The sequence below is a fragment of the Lampris incognitus genome, chromosome 13 (assembly GCF_029633865.1).
Source record: "Lampris incognitus isolate fLamInc1 chromosome 13, fLamInc1.hap2, whole genome shotgun sequence".
Taxonomy (NCBI): Eukaryota; Metazoa; Chordata; class Actinopteri; order Lampriformes; family Lampridae; genus Lampris; species Lampris incognitus.
This window is the reverse complement of record NC_079223.1, coordinates 16,396,884-16,420,412: the sequence shown is the minus strand read 5'-3', so window position 1 is coordinate 16,420,412 and position 23,529 is coordinate 16,396,884. Positions and strand designations below refer to the sequence as shown.

At 44.8% G+C, this 23,529-nt stretch overlaps 1 protein-coding gene across 1 annotated transcript in view; it reads right to left on the bottom strand.

The window, feature by feature from the left end:
- lrpprc (leucine-rich pentatricopeptide repeat containing) overlaps nt 1-23,529 on the bottom strand; it is a 92,526-nt gene that overhangs the window by 21,650 nt on the left and 47,347 nt on the right. Inside the window, exons 25-33 of the mRNA XM_056291592.1 lie at nt 22,387-22,493; nt 15,292-15,360; nt 15,108-15,198; nt 14,350-14,492; nt 11,176-11,308; nt 10,763-10,889; nt 5,122-5,210; nt 4,824-5,028; nt 1,081-1,208 (exon numbers count right to left, since the gene is read on the bottom strand). Of these exons, the coding sequence (XP_056147567.1) occupies nt 1,081-1,208; nt 4,824-5,028; nt 5,122-5,210; nt 10,763-10,889; nt 11,176-11,308; nt 14,350-14,492; nt 15,108-15,198; nt 15,292-15,360; nt 22,387-22,493 (1,092 nt within the window). The remainder of the gene's footprint in view (nt 1-1,080; nt 1,209-4,823; nt 5,029-5,121; nt 5,211-10,762; nt 10,890-11,175; nt 11,309-14,349; nt 14,493-15,107; nt 15,199-15,291; nt 15,361-22,386; nt 22,494-23,529) is intronic.

Genomic DNA, 23,529 nt, shown 5'->3' with positions numbered 1-23,529 from the left:
CAGAGAAGAAAAACAAACACTTTTGTGTTAAAGGACAGCGCCTTAAACCCGTGGACTTCCCTGCTGTTCATTAAGTGTATGGATCCACTAGACGGGTTTCAATAGCATGCTTTATGCAAACTAAAAAATGAGTAATGGAAACACGTGAATTTCGACAAAACTCAAAAAGGTTTACACGCTCATGAGGTGGTTTTTCAGATTCAACAAAGAAATATATTTTGTAAAACTGAAATGGAACACATTTTTTGCATTTAAGTAGCAGTCGGAACAATGGGCAGTACCCCTAAGGGGGCCCATTGTGCTGAAACCCCAATAGTCAGAAAAATGTCCCATTGGACCGAAAGCCCATTTGTCCGACAGCTCATTAGCCTGAAAACAAACGGCCCATGTGCTCTGAAGGCCCGTTGTTCCGAAAACACACACTCTCCCTGGAGTGCTTTGCCATTAATACGCTAGTGTATCTTGACATGCAAACGTCAAGTTACCGTTTACTACTAATTTGCGTGAATAGGAGGTGTAATGTTAAATGCACATGTGAGAATGTCATCTCAGCTTCACCGGTAATATCAACTTTTCTGTATTTATCTCCGGCCAGTTCAGATCAATGATTCGCAACGGAAAGTGTGCATTTTCGGAGCAGTGGGCTTTTTTTTCCGGGATAGCCTTTCGGTCCAATGGGACATTTTTCAGACTCGAAATCACCGTGCCAACACTTATCAGGTCTTGGAGACTTTCGTGAGAGAAGTAAAACCCAGCTTTAATAGCATAACATCACTCGTCTTTTTGCGCAAAATTGCAATGGAAACCCACTTACTGATAACTTGACCACTTCGTTACCTACTTACATTTCATGTTTACTGGCACTTCGCTTTCATTGGACAACTGCATTATGTTAAGCCTGTTTTGCTTCCGGCTATGGGTTGTAATTTTGTGTCTTATATGTGTCTGTAGCTGCTTGTGTGTTTATGAGCTTGTCTCTTATCTATCGCTTTGTTTCATTCCTTTGTGTGTGTGTGTGTGTGTGTGTGTGTGTGTGTGTGTGTGTGTGTGTAAATATATGTGCCGCCTGTGTTGTCTTACACTTGTCCAGGGCTTTGTCGTTGCCCTCCTCCAGGATCTTTCTGAAGACAAAGGAAATGCTGGGCGATGTCGTCTCCGGGTCGGTGTAGATCGCCTCCAGCAACTCCACTGCAGCCTCCAGGTTGCCGCTGCAGATGATGGGCGAGGTGAGGCGAGGCATGGGTGGGTAAGAGAGGGAACGGTTGTGGAGGGAACCCATGGAGAGCGAGTGAACAAGCGAGAGAGAGCGACAGAGAGAGAGAGACAGATGGATAAGGGTTAGAAAAACGGAAAAAACTAGGTATTAACATGAAGTAAAGTTACCATGTTTTCTGCACAAGCACAACAGGGACTTCATATGCATCCAAAAAAACAAAACAAAAAAAAACCTGATACCCTTCTGTCTTTTTTCTTCTAACTACCCACCACTAGTTATTTTACAAATAAGGCATGTTTATTAAAATTTTCAAACATGTCCTTTCATTCTTTTGAAATAAGAGAAGCTGAATGGAAAATCTTAAAATTTAATAAAAAAAAAAAAAAACCTTCTAAATAATGCAAAGAGGTTTGATGCTCACTTGATGTAGACTGGTGTTTCGCTGAGGAGATTATCACATAAAGAGTGATGGAGTCACACCTGTAATTGCCCCGTTAAGCAAAAGAGCTCTTGTTGATATTTCGGCATGTTATTTCTGTTGAATGTTGACGGCGACTTGGTCCGGCACACAGGCAGACTGTTTAATTTGATTAACTGGTCATTGAAACACAACCGATTAACATTTCCACGATCACGGCTTTTGGAAAGTTCGCTTAAAATTCTCTGAACATCTGGATGGTCAGCGAGGACGGACCAACGATTTTTCTGCTGATGCAATGACTACACACAAACACACACACACACAGTAACACGATTTTTTTTTTTTCTGCTGAGCTCGCCACAACCAAACACAGCGTGGGCACCAAATCACAGCAAACCTCAAACAACTCAATTTGGCAACCGGGCCGAGCTAATAACACTTTATACTACCTCCTTCAGTGCCCCTCTCCTCCGCCACTAGTCGTTATGAATATTTAACGCACAGGGTGTTATACGTGTGTGTATGTGTGTGTACACATACGGGGACGTATCCGCCCTGATCGTTGCGACTGGGGCCGTCTGAATAATTCAGCGAGGGGCCCCTCTAAGTGTAGCGCCTCCGCTTTCCGGACCTCCTCGTTTATTTTTTTTCCCGCTCCGGCTCTTAACCAGTCAGCTTGACTCAGTCGCGGTAGGGACGCACGTGTCACAGCCGCTCAGCGCCCAGCTCCCAGAGGTCAGGGTTCAAACTGACAGGCCCGCGCCGCGGTGGCCAATCGGGCGTGAGACGGTCTTGCTATTTTTTCACTTCCTGCTGCCCACATCACCCTCACCCCCCCCCCAACCACACCCCTCCCAAGCTGGTGAGGCCGCCACCGCCGCCGGTAGGGCCTGGGGTGGGGGGGCGACAATTCTAATGCGCAAAGTAGCGCCATGAAAGTTTGATGGGCGGTATGTTTTATATTTTGTTTTGCTTTTTTCTTTCTGTTTTTTTTTTAAGCCTGAGCAGAAGACCAAGAGGGAGGGTTTTCTCCATGTGTGTCTGTTTGTGTGTGTTTCCACATTAGAGAGAATACATTTATAATCCCATTACGCATGCACTTCCTATTTGTAGTTGACAGGACCCCCTCTCTCGGTGATCCTTTAATGCACTAGTATGTCAACCTGGGTTGCGCTCATGGTTTTGCTTGTCGTTTAGCCATGACACCGTCCGCCTGTCTGTGACACAGTACAGAACAGCATGCAAAACTCAAACCGACACTGAGCTGTAAAACTACAGTATCACAAAGCCTGCATTGCTGATGGTCATTAATTTGTACAACAATCACAATCACAGGGTGTTGGCTTGTCGCAGTGGGTCAGTTTTCAGATTGCACGCAGTATCAGAACAACCGGAGGCGGTATAAACGTTTGATTCTGGTAAAATAAACGGATTAATAAAATGTTTGGTGACTAGGTTAGCTAACTCTGTGCAACAAACACCTAATGTGTGGGCAAGTAACCAAAAATATTGTCAAAGGATGTGTGCCATTGTCAAGCTGTATGATGTTAGGGGTGTCCAGGTGGCGTGGTGGTCTATTCCGTTGCCTACCAACACGGGATCGCTGGTTCGAATCCCTGTCTTACCTCCGGCTTGGTCAGGCGTCCCTACAGACAAAATTGGCCATGTCTGTGGGTGGCAAGCTGGATGTGGGTATGTGTCCTGGTCGCTGGACTAGTGCCTCCTTTGGTCGGTCGGGGCACCTGTTCAGGGGGGGAGGGGGAACTGGGGGGAATAGCGGGATCCTCCCATGTGCTACGTCCCCCTGGTGAAACTCCTCACTGTCAGGTGAAAAGAAGCAGCTGGCAACTCCACATGTATCGGAGGAGGCATGTGTTAGTCTGCAGCCCTCCCCGGATCGGCAGAGGGGGTGGAGCAGCGACCGGGATAGCTCGGAAGAGTGGGGTAATTGACCAAGTATAATTACGGGGAAAAAGTGGGAAAAATCCACAAAAAAAAAGAAAAAAGAAAAAAAAGAAGCTGTATGATGTTACATGTTGGTATCAAATTAACAAATAAGACTAATTTCAATGACAGCCTCACGTGAACAAAATGATACCATGATGAAAAGTTTAAGTAGGTGAGATAGTGAGAATGAAATCATATGGTGGTCATGCATCCCTCAAAGCTGAAAAATACAATATTGTGTGAATATCACAACTCCAGTGGGAGCTATTCAAACTATCTGAGTGCTAATGAAAGCGTTTCAAACATCATTTGGAGTAAACATCATCAGTTCAAAATCCCGACTAGCTTGGAAAATCTGGGTAGGGAAGTTAAAAAAGAAATGGTCTCCTTTCCTTTAACAGTTACTGTGACGGGTGACAGCAGAGGACTGAGGTTGCATCGGGCAACTCCTTGGTGTGAACTTTTGTAAATGTAACGTATAATCGTGATGCAAAGCGATGCTGAAAGATTGTGCTTGCGCCTTGAACACTACTTTGATAAAGAATCGTAAATAATGCAATATCAAAATTTAAACCGTTTGGCAGTGCGACATCTATCGAAATAATTAAGTTCAGTTTTTAACTGTTACACATTTGCCGTGGGGACATTTTGTCCGTATTGCGCAGTCTGCTCTTTTTCTGTCTGTCCCACCTCGAAACCATGTCTGTCTGTACTCCAACTGCCCGTGAATGACTTATATTAGTCTGAGAGGATTAGAGATAACCTGGACCTGACACAGACTTTCTTGCAGGCAGCCCCTCATATCAGATCGAGGGAAATGTCTGAGAAGCTTGACAAACATGATGTAACGTCTGCGTGTGGTGCACGAGCAAAATCCTGCACATTTGAAACCCACTGCACCATTACTGCATTACTGCTGCTGCTAGCAGGACACAGATGAAACTGATTAACAATTTGGGGGCAGTTACAAAATAATTCAACAAACCTGCTTGCCCTGCACGCACGCGCACACACACCTGTACGCTGCTGACACATTCCTTGCCTAATCTTTAACCCAAAGGTTGCCAAAAATGCCCCAAGTTATCAATTATCTTTAATTTAAACCTGAAATGACCACTTCTGAAGACAGGGGTGTGAGAAAAAAATGTCCTGATTTCTAAGACGGATGTTTTAAGTCATAAGGTTTACATTTCAAGGTGCTCATCATCGCTAGTACACATACACATGTGACAGTCTTACTTCTTGATGTGTGCCAAGGCGGTATTGTTGACAAACACCATGCTAGACAGGTTGAGGGGTGTGCCAAGGCCTTTCATCAGTGACTCCACTTCCTGGATGCCTGCCACATCACCTTGACTTCCCATGGCCTGGACCAGTCGGGTGATGGAGAGAAGTGAAGGCACCTGGTTCGCTTGCAGCATGGACTTCAAAGTATTAAGTCCATCTGAGGATGAGAAGGGAGGTGAGTGGGTATGTATATGTATTTGAAGTTTTGAGTGTGTGTGTTTTTGTGTGATGGCATACATATATTTCCTACCTTTTGATTGGCCTCTCTTGCTGTGTGTAATAATTAGAAGGCTGGTGGCAGTATCACTGAAATGGAAGCTGGGCAGATGGGACGTCGCGCTGAAGGTAGAAAGAGACAGAGTTAAGACCGACAGGACTACAGAGGCAACAGGTTAGAGCAGGTTAGAGCAGCCACACAGCCCGCGGTACTGCAGCAGGGCTCAGGTGCAGCATCACGTCATCCATTGAGACTATTTTCTCTACATGAGGCACACGGTTTTTATCAAAACTAGACAATGAAGGGCGTCTAGGTAGCATAGCGGTCTATTCCGTTGCCTATCAACACGGGGATCCCTGGTTCGAATCCCCGTGTTACCTCCGGCTGTGTCACGTGTCCCTACAGACACAGTTGGCTGTCTGTGGGTGGGAAGCTGGATGTGGGTATGTGTCCTGGTCACTGCACTAGCGCCTCCTCCGGTTGGTCAGGGTGCCTGTTCGAGGGGGAGGGGGAATCAGGGGAATATCGTGATCCTCCCACGCACTACGTGCCCCTGGCGAAACTCCTCACTGTCAGGTGAAAAGAAGCGGCTGGCGGCTCCACATGTATCGGAGGAGACATGTGGTAGTCTGCAGCCCTCCCCAGACCAGCAGAGGGGGTGGAGCAGCAACCGGGATGGCTCGGAAGAGTGATTGGCTAGGTACAATTGGGGTCTATCTGTATTTTTTACAACTGAGCACACGTTTTAACCTTCTGTCCAAACTAAATGTAAATTAAATTCATAATGAAATGAAATGAAATATTTGATTATTGGCAGCTATCACCAAAGGCAAATTCAATGGAGATAGACAGGGCTGGCAGTGGCAGCGCTGCAGCAGCAATGCATGCGAGCCGCAGCCATCATGCACAGGTAAAGGTGAGCGGCGTGGACGGGGCCTTAAGGCTTCTTGTTATATACTTGTCATTTCTGGACACTTACATCGGCATGATCGGCGGTTACACTGAATTATGGATTGACACTTGTAGCCCCTGCTGAACCTTCACAAACTACCCAAACCAGAAATGCCGATTTAAGAAAATGTCACACACAATAAATAAATAAATAAAAGCACAATCTATACTTGCAAATCTGGACATCAGTCTCCAATACAAAATACCATGTGCCAACTAGACAAAAACAATTAGAAATACTAAAAGAAAATATAAGGGAAGACCGGAGAAGCAGCTAAACTGCAACGAGTCACAACAAGCTGGGCAGGGATGAGCGAACATCATCTCATGTAAGAAAAAAGACACCTGTAAGTGACTGTGAGGATACCCTGCTAAATGAACCAAATGATGTGAAGGAATTTCATGCAAGGTTTGATGCCAAGAACACTGACCCTCCATATTTTCGGCCCCGTCGTCTCACTAATGGGACTGCCCTCACATTGTCATCAGACGTGTGTCTGATGACAGTGTTCTGGGGACAGTAAATAAAACGAACGCATGAAAGCCAGTGGCCCGGATGGAATTTCATCCAAGGCCATCAGGCTCTGTGCATCACAGCTTGTGCCTGTTTTTATTGATATTTGTGACGCATCTCTGGACCAATTTGTTGTACCAAAATGTTTTAAGGGACCTGTTATCACATCGGTGCCCATTAAGTCACCGGTCACCAGTAAGCCACCACAAGTAGGCTAAATAAGAATTTTTAGGGGTGTCCGGGTAGCACAGTGGTTTATTCCGTTGCCTACCAACACGGGGATCGCCGGTTCGAATCCCTGTGTTACTTCCGGCTTGGTTGGGCGTCCCTACAGACACAATTGGCCATGTCTGCGGGTGGGAAACCGGATGTGGGTATGTGTCCTGTTCACTGCACTAGCGCCTCCTCTGGTCGGTCGGGGTGCCTGTTCAGGGGGGAGGGGGAACTGGGGGGGAATAGCGTGAGCCTCCCACGCGCTACGTCCCCCTGGCAAAACTTCTCACTGCCAGGTGAAAAGAAGCGGCTGGCGACTCCAAATGTATCGGAGGGGGCATGTGGTAGTCTGCAGCCCTCCCTGGATCAGCAGAGTGGGTGGAGCAGCGACGGGGACGGCTCGGAAGAGTGGAGTAATTGGTCAAGTACAATTGGAGAGAAAAACAGGATAAAAAAAAAGAAGAGCTTTTATCTGAGCGCGGCACAAACCCTTACTATCACGACACTGACCGGGGAGCTTAAGGTCACTGCACTTGCACCTTTTCTCAACATGCAATACTGTTTTTGTTATCTTCATGTTTTTCTCTTTCCATTTATTTACCTTTTTAAAAAAATTTTTTTTTTACTATTTATTGCCTTCATTTTTTTTCTCTTTTAAACTCACCACTACTTGGAATCCCAGTGTATGTACCCTCGTACCTAAAGATGGCAAAGAAACTTGAAAGCTGATGTGACCCTGAGAATAATGTGTGCGTGTGTGCGTGTGTGTGTTAGTTGACTGAGGCCAAAATTTAGGGAAAATGTCAAAACATGCTACAGTTGTAAAGGACGAACAAGAAAAACTAGGGAAACGACTAATTTTGAGGTCGGTGTGACAGTTTGGTTGGTGTTAGGTTTCGTATTATAGGTTAGTTTTAAGTGTTGAGGCTTGGTGTGTTATGGTTGGAGTTACAGATAAAGTCAGGGGTTGGGGACGGATCTAAATTGATATGTCCCTAGATTAGACAAATCAAAATGATGTCTGGTTTGTTTGTGTGTCAGTATGTTTTATAATCTGCATTGTGGGTGATGTCAGGACAGAGTGGACTCTGCAGTGTTGAGGCCTGGGGAGAACTTCTGACTCCTTACTCTTTTTCGCCATCTCCCCCCTCACTCTCTCCCCCCCTCCACCCGTCTGTCTATTTCAGCCCCCCTCTTTTTCATTTTTTCTCTGCTAAAACCTCAATAAAGCTCTCCTTCGTTTTTTTTTATGATTACAGCCTTACGAGCAGATTAATCCGCCCGCTCAATTGAGCATCAGGCCGCCAATCTTTATCACCGTGGCGACTCTGAGCCAAGCAGCAGCCGGCAGCCACGGTAACAGGGTTGTCGTGAAAATTGGTGCGGTGACAGGGTCGCCGGCAGATTGCCACGGCGACCAAGGGGTTGGCGGTGTGGGGTCAGAATTATTCTTATCAGTTCGGAGAAAACCCCACCAGAGGCTTGCTCTTTCTCTCTTGCTTGCTCTGTCTCACCTTTTCAACCCTTACTCTCATGGCCTCTCTCCCCCTCTGGGGTTAAGTGCTTTAGCCAATGAATGTGCCATCATCCATCTCAGCCCTTTCCTCCTCCTCCTTCCCGTCATCATCATCATCACCACCACCATTTTCCAATCCTTTAATCTTTTCATAAGCACCCCGCTGCTCAACTCTGTACAGATTACCCCAAAACACACACGTGTGCGTACACCAACACTCACACACAGAATTAATGATGATAGCGTCTTCATTAACCTCGTAGGCGATTAAATCTGGACCTCATTCTCCCTTTCGCCTCCTCTTTCCTATATCTCCTCATCTAGTCTTTTCTCAGCGCTCTCCCCATCTTCCTCCAACTCGAACTTTTCTCCTCTGTGACTTCATCTTTCTTTGCCTCTCATGCAGGGTGGCAATAAGGCGAGTCTTATTTCCATGTAGGGACATGGTAAACCAAGTTGAGCGAAGAGTGTACACAGGTTATCCTTTGTGAAAATGTGAGTTCACTGAAAGCGGGGCAGAAAACTGATAATCTCATGTGACAGAACATCATGAGAGCGAGTCGTGTACAGAAAAGCCAGGAGGGAAGCGAGCAGTGTATAAACTTTATAAAGCATGATTTTTAACAAAACCTTCCTTTTTAGATTTTTTTTGTGGCATTTTCCACCTTTATTATTTTTACTGATCATCGAGAGAGACAGGAAAGGCAGGGGAAAGAGAGGGGATGACATGCAGCAAAGGGTCTGGGCTGGATTCGAACCCAGGCCGCTGCAGTAAAGACTCAGCCTTATGCGGTACACGCTCTACCGTACACGCTCTACCAGGTGAGCCACCGGGGGCGCCCCCTCTCCTTCCCGTTTTATCTTCTCATTATACCCTGCTTCAACTATTCGCTCCCATGTTGTTTTTCTTTTTATCACGGCGAAAATGAAAATAAACTGATAGATAAAAGAGAGAGGGATAAGGAGATGGGGTCAGGGAAGGAGATAAAGAAAGGGAGAAAGGGAGATTACCTAAAATGACAAACAGGGTGGAGAAGATCAGCGCTGTACTAAGCTTGGATCTCTAATACCTCTGTCCGTCTGTACATTCGTCCCCGGGCTGAAGACCTGATATGTCCTCGGTAACACGACAACACGCGATAAATTACTAATCAGCGGGAAGATGGACGTTTTTTCGCAAAGTCATCCGCTTCTCTGAAAACCAAAATTAATCTCTGCCTGCGAGCGCGGCTATCTGAGGGCTTAGCAAGAACCACTGTTCATATCCAGCGGAGAGTAAGGCCGGGTGTGTCAACACACAATCAGCGCCCTAATCCGCCCCTCTATGGTGGAGCTGCGACCTTAGCCAGCCGTGAACCATCATCAGACCAACTGTGCGGAAGCAGGGCGTTCCTAAAAAGCTTCGCCTGTGCCCCAGATAAATACCTTTCTCCCCATTATACGTCCCCATCAAATACCAAATCAAGCATTGTTTATGATGCTTCGTGGAAAATAAAAGCAGAGTCGCTGTTAAAAGTTGGGATCCATCAATACCAACAGCACTTATAAAACATTACACTAATATTAGGATTTAATGGAGGATTACTGTTGCAGAATATCCCGATCTGGAGCAAATCAGGCAGCAAAGTACAACAAGTTCAAATAGGTGGAGAATAATAGATAGAGAAGGTAGAGCAACTAAATGGTCTTTATACTGCTCAGTCACAAGGACACAGATTCAGTCAGTCCCTTGGCATATTTGTAGCCATGATGTTCTGTTCTTTCTGAATGCAAACAGAAAGACAGAGAAGAAGTAAGCCACTTTATGTTGTCATTGTACTCTTACAACGAATTGTGTTAAACAACAAATTTGTCTTCTGCATTTAACCCATCCTATTGTATAGGAGCAGCGGGCAGCTGCAGCACCCGTGGACCAACTCCAGTTCTTCTTTCCATTGCCTTGCTCAGGGGCACAGACAGTATTAACCCTAACACACATGTCTTTTTGTTGGTGGGAGGAAACCGGAGCACCCGGAGGAAATCCATGCATACACGGGGAGAACATGCAAACTCCACACAGGAAGGACCTGGGACGGCCTGGGGTTTGAACCCAGCGCCTTCTTGCTGTGAGGCAACAGTGCTAGCCACTGGGCCACCTAAGGCAAACAGATTTACAGTTTGTGTAAGAATTTCATAACCATAGGACTGTTAAAAATGTAAAAAAAAAGACCCTCTCTTCTCAAAGGGCTGCAAAATATAACAGTGTGACGGTGCTACATGAGTCAAATCCAACATTCCTGACTGACCGTGATTTGCCTTGACATGAATGGTGCAATGATGATAACACATGGGGGGTGGGGGAGGTGAAACTAATAATAAATTGAGATTTAATATTAGTTTTGAGTAAGTAATACTTTTTGGATCCTAAGTCAAAAGAGTTGTGTGGATCACACTTTTGCTTTCTCCTGAGGGAAACGCCGCTCGAATATTAGTCCCCTTACATATCTTTGACCGCCATGCCATCCTCCATGAACCCGTCAGAAAATAACGCGCGGATCAGATGGTCGTAAGGGACGGGGCCTAGGGCTATACCCTTTTTATCAGCGTCCTTCAGAAGTTCATAGGCCTCTGTGAAGATGAGAGAAGAGAAACAGGAAGACACTCAGAACTGGATTCCAATCAGGACAAAACCTGCAACAACGATGAAATGGACAACAAGGCTCTTCAGTTATACTATACTAAGCAGCTATACTCCAATTGAACTTGGTTAACACCAGGTGATAAAAACACTAGCTCAACAATTTTATTTAAAAAAAAAGTTCAAATACTTGAAAGCTATTTCAAATGGACTTGGGTCCAGGCCTATGTGATGTCTGAAAACAAAACTGCCCCCCCCCCCCGATCCACTGCTTACCTTTCGACTTGCCTTTCTTACAAAGCGCTAGAATACGTAATCGGTAGTCTGCATCGCCCTCAGCTTTGGCTGGCTTGCTAGCTGAGCTAGCCTGGTCTGTGGTGGCAGTGGTGGCAGCTTGTTGGTACCAGGTCTGTTAAGCAGGAAGACAGGACATAGACAACGAAAGGAAGCAAAAAAAAAAGAAAAGAAACAAAATCAGGTCCAATATTTCCGACTGCAAATTTCCAACAACATTTGATTTTGCACAAGATTGCACACATGTTTAGTAGGGTTTGTGATTCTGTTTGTGTCATCGTAGCTGTACAAGTGTGTATGTGTGTGCATGCGTGCATGTACGCGTGCTTGCGCGATTGACAGTGCAATAACGCTACGGCGAGGCAGGGCCCTCTAACGCTCAGTCACCCGTGTAGCCTTGAGGGGAGGGGGTTAAGCTGTACTGGCTAGGGGCAAATTAGGACTGGCACCCCCGGGGCAGATAAGTATGTGTTTTAATGTGTGTGCTGGAGTGGGGGTGACAACGCCAGAGCCCCAGGGGTCACAAAGTTCACCGCTCCAGGCAACAGCAATCATCTCCTGTCGCATCATTTGCACAGCCATGCAGGGCATACATAGGCTCCAACACACACACACACACACACACACACACACACACACACACACACACACACACACACACACACACTCCCTGAAAAGCACAATTGTGGGAAAATGTACTCAAAATAGATGAGTGAGGGGGCATGGAGGGACTGAACAGGGACAATAGGATTTCAAATTTATGTCCTTGCCTGGCCAATTTTACACCACCACATGCATTACTCTTATTCTGTTAATTCCTCAAAAGTCTATCCTTTTCATTTTTATTATTTAGTTCAATTTTTTCTTAACAGTGCACAGTGGAGATGCAAAAAAAAAAACAAAACAAAAAAAACTGTAGGTCAGACTTAGAATCACAAGATTGCATGCATGCTGTGTGCATTTTTAAACTACTTTAAACCCACAAAGCTATACTTGGTGTGGCGAATGTAGTAGTCTGTACTGACATTGTCCATCCATCCAGTATCTTAACTGTTTATCCTGCTCTCAGGATCGTGGGGATGCTGGAGCCTATCTCCAGCAGTCATTGGGCAGCAGGTGGGGAGGCACCCTGGACAGGCCGCCAGGCCATCACAGGGTATACTGACATTGTGTGTGTGTGTGTGTGTGTGTGTGTGTGTGTGTGTGTGTGTGTATGTGTATATATATATATATATATATGGTTTTGATACCAGGAGGGACGAGTCATGTCACAGAAACATGTCATAAATAAAACATTACCATGTGATGTGTTTTCTCACACACAGAAGAGTGATGGATATCTTTAATATAACAGATCATATCTCAGTTGTTTTTGTATGATGATCTCTGGTGCAATGGGCTGAGTTTACACAGTAAAAAACAAACAAACAAAAAAAAAATTCTCAGAAAGTGTGCATTGAATTGTGGTGAGAGAGAAAAAAACGCATTAGCAAATTCCAATTTTGTGGCTCCCTCAGTCCTGGACTTTTCCTTATGACGGTCTTACTAAGCATCCACTGGCAGCCATATGGTGGCATTTAGCTACCGGCTAAATTAGTCTGGCATTACAGACAGATCAAGCCGTAATTCCTCTCACCAGCCAGTTTGTCTGATTGACCACACATCAGATCAGAGGCCCAATCCTGTTTCCTCTACATGTAAGGAACAGGGGCTTAAAGGGAGGGCTGGACGGCCCGCGCAGCGGGCAAACATTTCGTCGAGATTTCTGTGATCAAAGGTTGAGGCTCAAGTTGCCCTTCATTGAATTTAGGAAAAGGATTTTCCTCAAAAACCCAAACTTGTAACTTTCACGAAAAGAGGCCAAGCCCTTCTAGCCCCTCAGCGTGAAAATAATCCAGAAGGCCAGCTACATTTTTAACTGTTGAACTTCAACTATATATTTTGAATTCACTTGAAAAGGAATTTGACTCCGGGCCTTTCTATGGACTGCCAACTTGAGACTTAGACACAGGCAGCATGGATGGGAACTCAAGGGTCCGCTAATAAGAAGCATATGGTTTTTGAAACCAATGTCAGAATTACATCGGTGCGTGTATGGGAGCTCTTCCAGGACTGATGCGAGGCTGGTAACACAATCTATCATCCAGCCAGTAATACAATCTAAATTGACAATCAAATCAGCCTCACTATTTAAACGTGCTATTTGCAGTTAATACAGCTCCATAGTTTGCAGTGTGTGTGGTAAGCAATACATCTCTCCTACATCCTCTCTGACAAGCCTAATATATACACCAGATGTTGGTAGCATTCATTATTCACAGGCGCACTTATTTCACGTAGGTCTATGTTATGATATTGTGAACAATAAATCACACAGTTATTGTCAAAGCGTTGGAGGACAAACAGGCTCAGTTATTTCAGAGATCCCCTGAAATTTCTCGCATGAAGCTTTCAAGGGAGCTTGTGTCTCAGTCGGGGTAGCTGAGCTCCAGCACCTTCTTAATTCAAATTATGTGTGAAATAACTTGTCATAATGAGCCCCTCAAGATCATAAGAGATATGTATTGGTTTCTATGGTATATTTTTTTTCTTTTTTATAAATTTATTTCAGATTTTTCCCTTTTTTCTCCCAATTTAGTGGCCAATCGATCCCTATTTTAATTCAAACACCCACCCTCGTACTGCATGCGTTCACCAACTGCATCTCTCCGGCCGGCAGTCTCGAAGGAGACCGCCTCCCCACTTTCGTGACAAGGCGACCCCAGGCCGAACCACTGTTTTTTCCGACACACACAGAGACGCATTCACGTGACGAACACAAGCCGACTCCGCCCCCCTCCCGAAGACAGTGTTGCCAATGATTGCTGCTTCATCGAGTCCGGCCATAGTCGGATCTGACGAGACCGGGGCGCGAACCCCAGTCCCCAGTGGGCAACTGTATTGACACAAAGCTGATGCTTAGACCGCTACACCACTGCGGACTGGTATATTTTGCGGACAGTACCTTAAAGGGCACTTCCTGGAATTAGCTCTCAGGGATCGTGCAAATATCACAGTGAAACATTTTGTTTTTCTAGGCAGCTCCTGGGCATCTTTTTTCAGCATAGTGCCCCCTTTCTGCTCTGTAATGTATACATTACAAGCTTATACGTTTACCTCAGGCACATCAAACGGCACCTCTTGGCCATTACTTTTCAGGATGTCTGCCAGTATAGTCAGGGTCCTCTCCCTTGGAATGATGTTCTCCTCCTGCATCTTCGTCCACAGTATCTCTGCTTTCTGCCAGTTGTTGGTCTCCTCTACAAGACACGGCGAGAAAACAAGAAAGGACAGCGAATAAGGAAAAAAAGTTCCCGCCAAAAATACATGCAATCTATAACAGCTCTGAAGCCCCCAAACAGAGGGTCATCCGAGTTCGTTTCACATTTGCTCAGCCTACATCCTTTCGATTGCATACATTCCTTACCACATATAGGCCACTGCACAGACTGCACCAGAAAGTAATTTCTTGAAATGCACTCCATGCTGAGAGAGAGCAATCAGAGCGCTAATCTGCTCAACTGTCTGACCTTCAGCTATACTGTAATTTAGGAAACACACTAACTACCAATGTGTGTGTGTCTAGGGGGTAGTGGTTCTGTAATGGGCTGACAATCAGCTTCAATACTCCAATCAAAATGGTTATCGGTTCAACTCTTCACTGTAATCAGACTACATCCCCGCCTTACTCCTTACATTGACCCCTTTCTCTCATACACTATAACTGCAAAAATTTAAGAAAACACACACCTAGCAGTCTGTAAACACACGCAAACATATAAGTTATGGAGGAGGGGGGGAGAGGGAGAGAGAGAGAGAGGAATAAGAGTGGAAATAATAAAGAGATCACAACACTATGAAAACCGTGGACTTACTGCAAAGACGGAGAAGGTAGCTGTACATCTCATCTCGGTCACACTCAAACAGCTTCTCCGTCATGTCCACCATCTGCTCCAAAGTCTCCATCTATACACACGGGCACTCAGGTTGAGGTCTGTATTTTGATTTTTCAAATGTATACTTTGTTAAATGAGTGTGTGTGCTTTAACTTTGTGTTACCTGCTTGTTAGTGATGCATTTCTCTGCGTACCACTGCAGACGTCCAGGCTTTGCCCTCAGTCCAGGGGTCTGAGTCAGAAACAGTGAAAAGAACTTTTTTAAAGCTTCAACAGACAGTAATTACATAGCAGTGACATACTGTGGTGGGTTTGAATGACTGCAGCATCACCTTGCAGCATGATAAGTAGCCCAACGTGGCACGGAGAACACAACTAACAAACAAAAACAACAGAAAACTACAATTGTGCTCATTTGACCCGGGCTTGAGTACTGGGAGTTATACCAAACCAGGCGTAACCTTAACAGGCAACATTTGACCTAAAACCATTTGGTTTTAGGTCAAATGTTGCCTGTTAAGAAACTTAATTTATAGAGGCGTCTGGGTAGCATAGCAGTCTCTTCCGATGCCTGCTAACACGGGGATCGGCTTGGTCGGGCATCCCTACAGACACAATTGGCCGTGTCTGTGGGTAGGAAGCCGGATGTGGGTATGTGTCCTAGTCACTGCTCTGGTCGTCAGGGCGCCTGTTTGGGGGGAAAAACGTGATCCTCCCACGTGCTACATCCCCCTAGAGAAACTCCTCACTGTCCAGTGAAAAGAAGCGGCTGGCGACTCCACATGTATCGGAGGAGGCATGTGGTAGTCTGCAGCCCTCCCCGGATTGGCAGAGGGAGTGGAGCGGCGACCGGGACGGCTTGGAAGAGTGGGGTAATTGGCTAGATACAATTGGGGAGAAAGGGGGGGGGTTAAAAAAAAGTTTTTTAAAGTTTTGAGTTTCTAATTTTTTTTCTATAATATGCAATGAATATACAATAATAATGATAATAATAATAATCATAATAATAATAAAGAAACACAGAAAATTAAACAGGTAAAAAGGCAGCACCAAAAGATAAAAGGTTAAAATTGTAACGGTAAAAATCATACAAAATGTGGTCAAGTCAGGTTAAGTGAAGTTTTTGTCAGTATCTGGGTACCCTTGACTCCCATGTCCCGCTGATTGTCATGTGCATGTTTGTAGTATGTAGTTGTATCTGTATACTCATGTGTGTGGTATGGATGTATATAAGAAAATAAGTAATAATAAAAATAATATAATAATAATAGTATGGAGATAAACTTGTAATTTAATGTGCATTTTGTTCTAACACATTGACTCTAGGACAATAAAGAATCTATCAATATCAATCTAAGAATTGATTCGAATTCATCAAATTTTAGCTGCTATATTTTGCCCGTGACAGAGACTATTGACTAATGCAAATAGATTTGCTTCCGATTGTAGGTTAAATGTACATAAACGTACACAAATACAGACCATGGCATTATACTTAAACCTGAAATCATAATGTAATGCCCACAGGGTAATTGTACTCTGATCCAAATGGCCCCTTCTAAGGCTAATATTGAATATTAGTTGATGCATGTAGGTCAGGTGAATCAGCCATACTAAATTGTCCCTAGGTGTGAATGTGTGTGTGTCGGCCTTGTGATGGTCTGACGGCCTGTCCAGGGTGTCTCCCCACCTGCCTCCCACTGACTGCTGGGATAGGCTCCAGCATCCCTGCGACCCTGAGTAGGATAAGCGGTTTGGATAATGGATGGATGGATGGATGGATGGATGGATGGATGGATGGATGGATGGATAGCTGATGCACAGAAATGATGAGCTCATAAATCAATGTACACTGATCTATCACCCAGTTAAATCTTCAAATGGTTTCCTTAGAGGGCTATTATACACTTGTATTAGTGCACTTGTATTAAACCTGCGTCACACATATGGCTTATGGCTGACAAGAATCAAAAACTGACATCTGGATAGCCTGGTTTAGGCGTATGCATTATTGGTGCTTAAAAGCAAGGGGGCAGTACATTACTGCTATACAGACTGATACACAAGACCAATACAGGCTTAAAAACAGTCGTAGACGGGCATATAATCAGGACTCTATAGTTCATAACAGAGCTCTCCTTTCTATTAGCTGCTTGTAATCCTAGTGATATAAGAGTGTAAGCTTTTGCTTACATTGAATAAGAATTGTCATCCTAAGATCTGAAAGTGTTAACATGAAAATATCATTATTTGGAGTAATTTGTCTGAAATCCTTCAAGGACCCATGAGAAAGGTATTGTGTGTAAGGTCTGATCCAAATGGCCGCATCTAGGCTAAAGAGCTTTTTAAATATCAATTGATGTGTAACAACGAACAAACAAAAAGAATAATTAACAGTTTAACTGGCTGATAGTTGCACATAAATAGAAGTGAGACGCGGACCTGGGTGGGGTCTCAGTAGTTATGCTGCAGACTCCAATTCATGCAACTTTTAATAAAAATCTTTACAGCAAAGCCTGTCAAATAGTGCTGCAGGAATGGTGTTTCATGTGTACATGTCTTCCTGTTATCCAATGCCTCTCTATATCATGCCATCTCTCCATATCCAAAACATGCTGTGCAGTCTTATCCGTACTAAATACGCTCTTTATTTGAGATTTGCAGAGTTTTGAGGACACGGCGAATATGTATGCAAGTAGATTGAGTGTTAAGGCTGACAAATAAGGGCTGACATAGATTGATCTGCAACACTGTGTAGCTAAGATTTAGTCTGATATGGGGATAGGGGGTTGCTGGGCCTGGGAGAGGCTAGATGATTATTAATATGGAATAACAGCGATCAGGATTTCATCTGTCTCTTGGGGCTGCGCTGGTTTGGTGCAATCTGAATAAGATTGGGATAGAGAATCTCTTGTCTCCTTTGCTCCCTGGTAATCTGTCTGAGAGGGAGCGAGAGAGAGTGAGAGTGAGTGTTGGGGGGGGGGGGGTGAGAGACAGAGAAAGAGAGAGATCTGCAAGCATGTTAATCTGAACTGGGATCAACAGTGCTCAATCCGCGCTGGCCTCTTTGATGGGCGCCTCTCATACCACGAGAGGGAGGGCAAATCACCAAAAAGACAGCCTCCACCCCGCTCATCCCCATCTGCAGCTCCCTCCCTTTGGTCATTTTCATCCCTCCTTCTCTACCTCACACAGGCTTCTTCCACGAAATCTACCCCGCCCCTCCTTGTATCCCCCATCCATCCCTCTCTTCCTCTATCCCTCCATCCGTCCCAGCCAAGGCATTATGTTCTTACCAAACCAGCCAAGGGGACAAATTAAAATGTGTTGCACTCTCCTCCCTCTCTGTCTAATCTACTTAGAGGCTAAGGCCCAGTGCAAGTGTGCCTTCACCCCTCCCCCCCCGATTCCCCCTACTTGGTGAAATCTCACATCCTCAAAGCAGCCCTCTTAAGTCCAGTAACCACCGAAGTACACACACATGGGCTTCTAGCCCCTTGGAAAGCTTCACTGTGTGAGCAAAAACGAAATCCACAAGGAACACACACACACACACACACACACACACACACACACACACACAACTGAAATCAGAAGCACACAAAGACACCATAGAAGTAACAAATAAAAGCCAACACACACACTCGTGTGTTCACTTCTAGATCAGGGTAATGGAAAGAGGATAAAAAAAAGTCAGACTATAAAGACAATCCTCTCACACACACAAACACACGCACACACGCATATTGTATTTGCTATAAAACACTTGTTCAGAGATCTGCATGGCCTTTAGCACACAAACCATCCTTACATCTCTTTCCCTATCTCTCTTCCACTCTTTTTCTATCTCTCTCTCTCTCTCTTACACACACACACACACAAAATAAAATAGACAAGCACAGTACAGATGTGTAAACCTTAACCTTTACTCACCTACACTTAACAAGCCCTCCCTCTCAATTCCAAATGTTCTAATTCCACAAATCACCTTTCCACTTATTGCACACACGCCACCCACAAACGTGCACCCCCGCAAACCCACTCCCTAACACAAAAACGCCTAATGGCATACCACTCTTTCGCAATACTAGCCAACCTCGACCATAAAACACATGCACTGCGCACTCTCTGTCTCTAAAACACACACAAACACACACCACACACACACACACACTCCGCTAATAGCCTCGACCACCTGACAATTCCCTTACCCAACTATGACCATTTAGAACAAAATGGCCACCTTTCTCTATCATTACATTTAATTAGCTATGATTAATCAGGTGCCAATTATACCAAACACAGCCCAAAGAGACACCACTCTGGACCACCACTTGAAGCTCTTACAGTGAAAAGCAGAAGTGTCTGTGTGCAAGCCTGATACGTTAATCTATCGAGTGATTTTAAACCTGACTAGATCCTCCAATTCCATTCCCATAACTCCACAAAGTAAAACCAACAACACAAGTCAGTGTTGTACATTTTCAGCACGGTCAGCATATTCGGTGACCCCAGTTTAAGCTGATAAAGGTCAAGTAGGAAGGGCCTTTTCAGGTCTGAAGTTGTTGGGATACATTAACATTTTCTGCCTTGTCGTGAACATACACACCCCCTGTAGAGGTTCAGGAATGGTCAACAATCATCCATCCATCCATCCATCATTATCCAAACTGCTTACCCTTCACAGGGTCGCGGGGATATTGGAGCCTATCCCAGCAGTCATTGGGTGGCAGGCAGGGAGACACCCTGGACAACCTGCCAGGCCATCACAGGGCTGACACCTACACACCTAGGGACAATTTAGTATGGCCGAGTCACCTGACCTACATGTCTTTGGTCTGTGGGAGGAAACCGGAGCACCCGGAGGAAACTCATGCAGGACACGGGCAGAACATGCAAACGCCACAGAGGACAACCGGGGACAACCCCCCCTAAGGTTGGACTACTCCCGGGGCTCGAACCAGGACCTTCTTGCTGTGACACGACCGCGCTAACCACTGCGCCACTGTGCTGCCTGGTCAACAATCAATCTTCCCTAATATTATTGGCCCACTTGCTTGTTCATGTTCAAAAAATGTGGCCTAAAAAACGCTGACAAAGAAGACCAAGGTAGGCGGATCCATGTTTAGCTTCATTCTGCTTTAGATGATATGGGAGTTTTGATTATTTCTTATCACTGATATTGAAAACTGGGGATTAAAAACACATCTTAGATGCCAGTAAGGACAACGACTCCCCAGGCACCCAGTGTTGGTAGTTTTAACGACACCTGAATTTCTCATATGTGCTAAGAACACATTTGAGGCTGGGAGTAGACAAGATGTTAGAGAGGCAGTTTTGTCAGTGGAAGAACAGAAATAGAATAGTCTTTATTAGTTCATTTTGTACATACATACAAATGAATATTTACTCTGCATTTAACCACCCTAGCTGTATAGCTAGGAGCAGCGGGCAGCTGCCGTGCAGCGCCTGGGATCAACTTATTATTTCTTCCTATTGCCTTGCCAGGGGCACAGACAGGAGTATTACCCCTAACATGGATGTCTTTTTGATGGTGGGAGGAAACCAGAGTGCTCAGAGGAAACCCATGCAGACATGGGGAGAACATGCAAACTCCACACAGAAAGGAACTGGGATGGCCTGGGGTTCGAACCCAGAACCTTCTTGCTGTGAGGCAACAGCGCTAACCACTTGGCCACCATGCCGCTTAAGGTCATCCATTTAAATCCAGTCCAGCTTCAGAAACAGGCTTTGGAGAAATGAAGGAGATGATCTTCATCAACCGAACTTCTCCACTGGAGCTGCTCGGTAGCCAACAGGACAAGACTACGGTTTGGTCCTGAGCAGCTCCCAAGTGTGAAGGTTTGTGAATGTGCAGGATGACGTTTCCATGTATATACAGGCTTCAGGAAACCACACACATTTCACAGGTCAGCAGGGTTCACTTGCACTATCATGCTCTCACAACGGCCCTGGATTCCAGCAGCAAAGCAGCGACACAACAGATGGGCTAGGCAGTTAAGCTTTTGTCCATCTAGCCTACATCTACCGTTGACATCAAAAGACAACCATGTACATCTGCAATCAGTCTACATGGCTATTGACGACTGCAATCTCACACACCACTGGCACTTAGCCCACTCTCAGAATAAGTAGGATAACAGCCGCACAATCTAGCATGAGTGGGATGGACAGCCACAATAACAACATGTCAATATTTAAGAGGGTTTGGCAACCCTCAAGAGGGCTAAATCCGTCTTTTCGTGAGAACCAGGACATATGAGAGAGAGAGCGAGCGAGAGAGAGAGACAGACAGACAGACCGACACAGACAGATAGGGGGAGTTGAGGCATATCTCCTCGTTTTACCCCAATTCACGCTACATTACATTTTGCTCAGACAGATTTTTTCCCCAGCTCTAATAAGCTTATCATCCCTTTATCCATTACTCCATCAATCTATCGTTCCATCTATCCATTCCCTAGTCTGCCGAGTCTTCCAAAAAGTCTTTGTGGATATTGTTTCTTATCTGTGCCCTCTTGCCTTTCTGTCTCACACACAACAACAAACAGATGAGTTGTGATAATCTATGGGATTTTGTGGTAGGTTTAAAAATAACCAAGATGCTAGACATAACAACAATATGAGTCTGTCATGAGAAGGAAAGCAGCCTAGAGGTGAGATAAAGTGGGATCGCCAGAGAAAGCTCTGTAGCTTTTAATGGCAAGCAAATCTCTCCATGAAACTGAATGTATTTTGGTTGCGTAAATGCCGTTTCGCAAAAGTCAACATGTGCACACTCAAACTCTAAAATATATATGCTAAATACAGAGTTTGACCCCTCAACGATCACAAATATGAACGAATGAGCTTTCCCATGCACTCGTAATCCTGCACAGCCTGAGGAGTCAGCTTGAAGATCAATATGAACAGCCTGATGATGGGGCTCCGAGCTCAACATGCTTGAAAAATTTAACACTCAAATCAACATGCCATGAAAAAATCTTAATAGGACACATGCCGATGCACACACCCAGAAGACACATGCACGGACGCAGCCACAGCTGGCTGTGTGTGTCTAGAAAGTGGGCTGAACGCAAGGAGCAGAGACTATCGAGGGAATGAAAACGCAGGGCAAAACAAAATAAACCACTACAGGTAGACGTCATGTCACACGGCTCGTCCGATTCCCTGGGCACCTGAATAAATAATTCTCTGTATGTGTGTTTTGTCCCTGGGTGCACGTGTTTCTGTTTACCTCCAGGATTTTGCGGGCCTCGCGGTATCGGCCCGTCTGCATGAAGGCAAAGTACAGGTCATAGAGCATGGTCATCTCACCTCTCTCCTGACTCACAAAGTCCATGGCTGGGGAAAGAGAAAGAAAAAGAGAGAGAGAGAGAGAGAGAGAGAGAGAGAGAGAGAGAGAGAGAGAGAGAGAGAGAGAGAGAGAGAGAGAGAGAGAGAATTAACGTGATTAAAATTACTAACAATAAATGCAAGATAAAGACACATACCACACACTTCTGACTCTGATTTGCATGCCTGGTTCCAAGTAGCCTTGGCAAGCACCACTCTCTCTCTCTCTCTCTCTCTCTCTCCTCTCTCTCTCTCTCCTCTCTCTTCTCTCTCTCTCTCTCTCTCTCTCTCTCACTCACACACGCCACACCGCACACGCACACACACACACACACACACACACACACACACAAACACACACACACACACAAATCCAGACTGAGATTCTAGACCTCTCTGAAGTTTACTTCCTTAAGTACACTTCAGTTCAGATTTTCATGTTATCGCTATTCAACAGCCACTGGGCACAATTAAAAATTAATGAAAATTTAGAAAAAAACAATAAGATGTCTAAAAGGGGACAAATTAGTTGGAGTGTTTAGCTTGCGGGCCAGTGGCGGCTGAACGCTTGGCAGCTGTGTGATGTTTTAAGGGCATGCATGGCTAATGATAGGGATGCACCGAAACAGATATAAAAAGAACATTTTCAGCCAATAGCAAAACTTTGGTGATTTGTTATCGGCCGTAGTAAACTGCTGAATTTTCGCCACTGTATAGATTATATAAAAAATAGTTGTTGTTTTTTAAATGACAATTCAATCATTTAACTGCAAGGAGAAAAACAACAAAAAACTTTAGTAGCATTATTAAATATTCTGTCCTTTGCTGAGGGTATTACTCAAAATGTTAGTGCACTTTTAAAAACCATGGCCACTTATAGGTCGTTACATTGGCTGGAAGAAGTTTGAGGTGACTTTTCTTTGTTATACTCGGTACATCAAATTTATAGTGGAGAAGTTCTTTGGAGATGTACCCATACTGATATTTCTTTTTTTCTTTCTTCTTTTCCCTTTTTGCCGTTTTAACCAATTAACCAAATCATTCG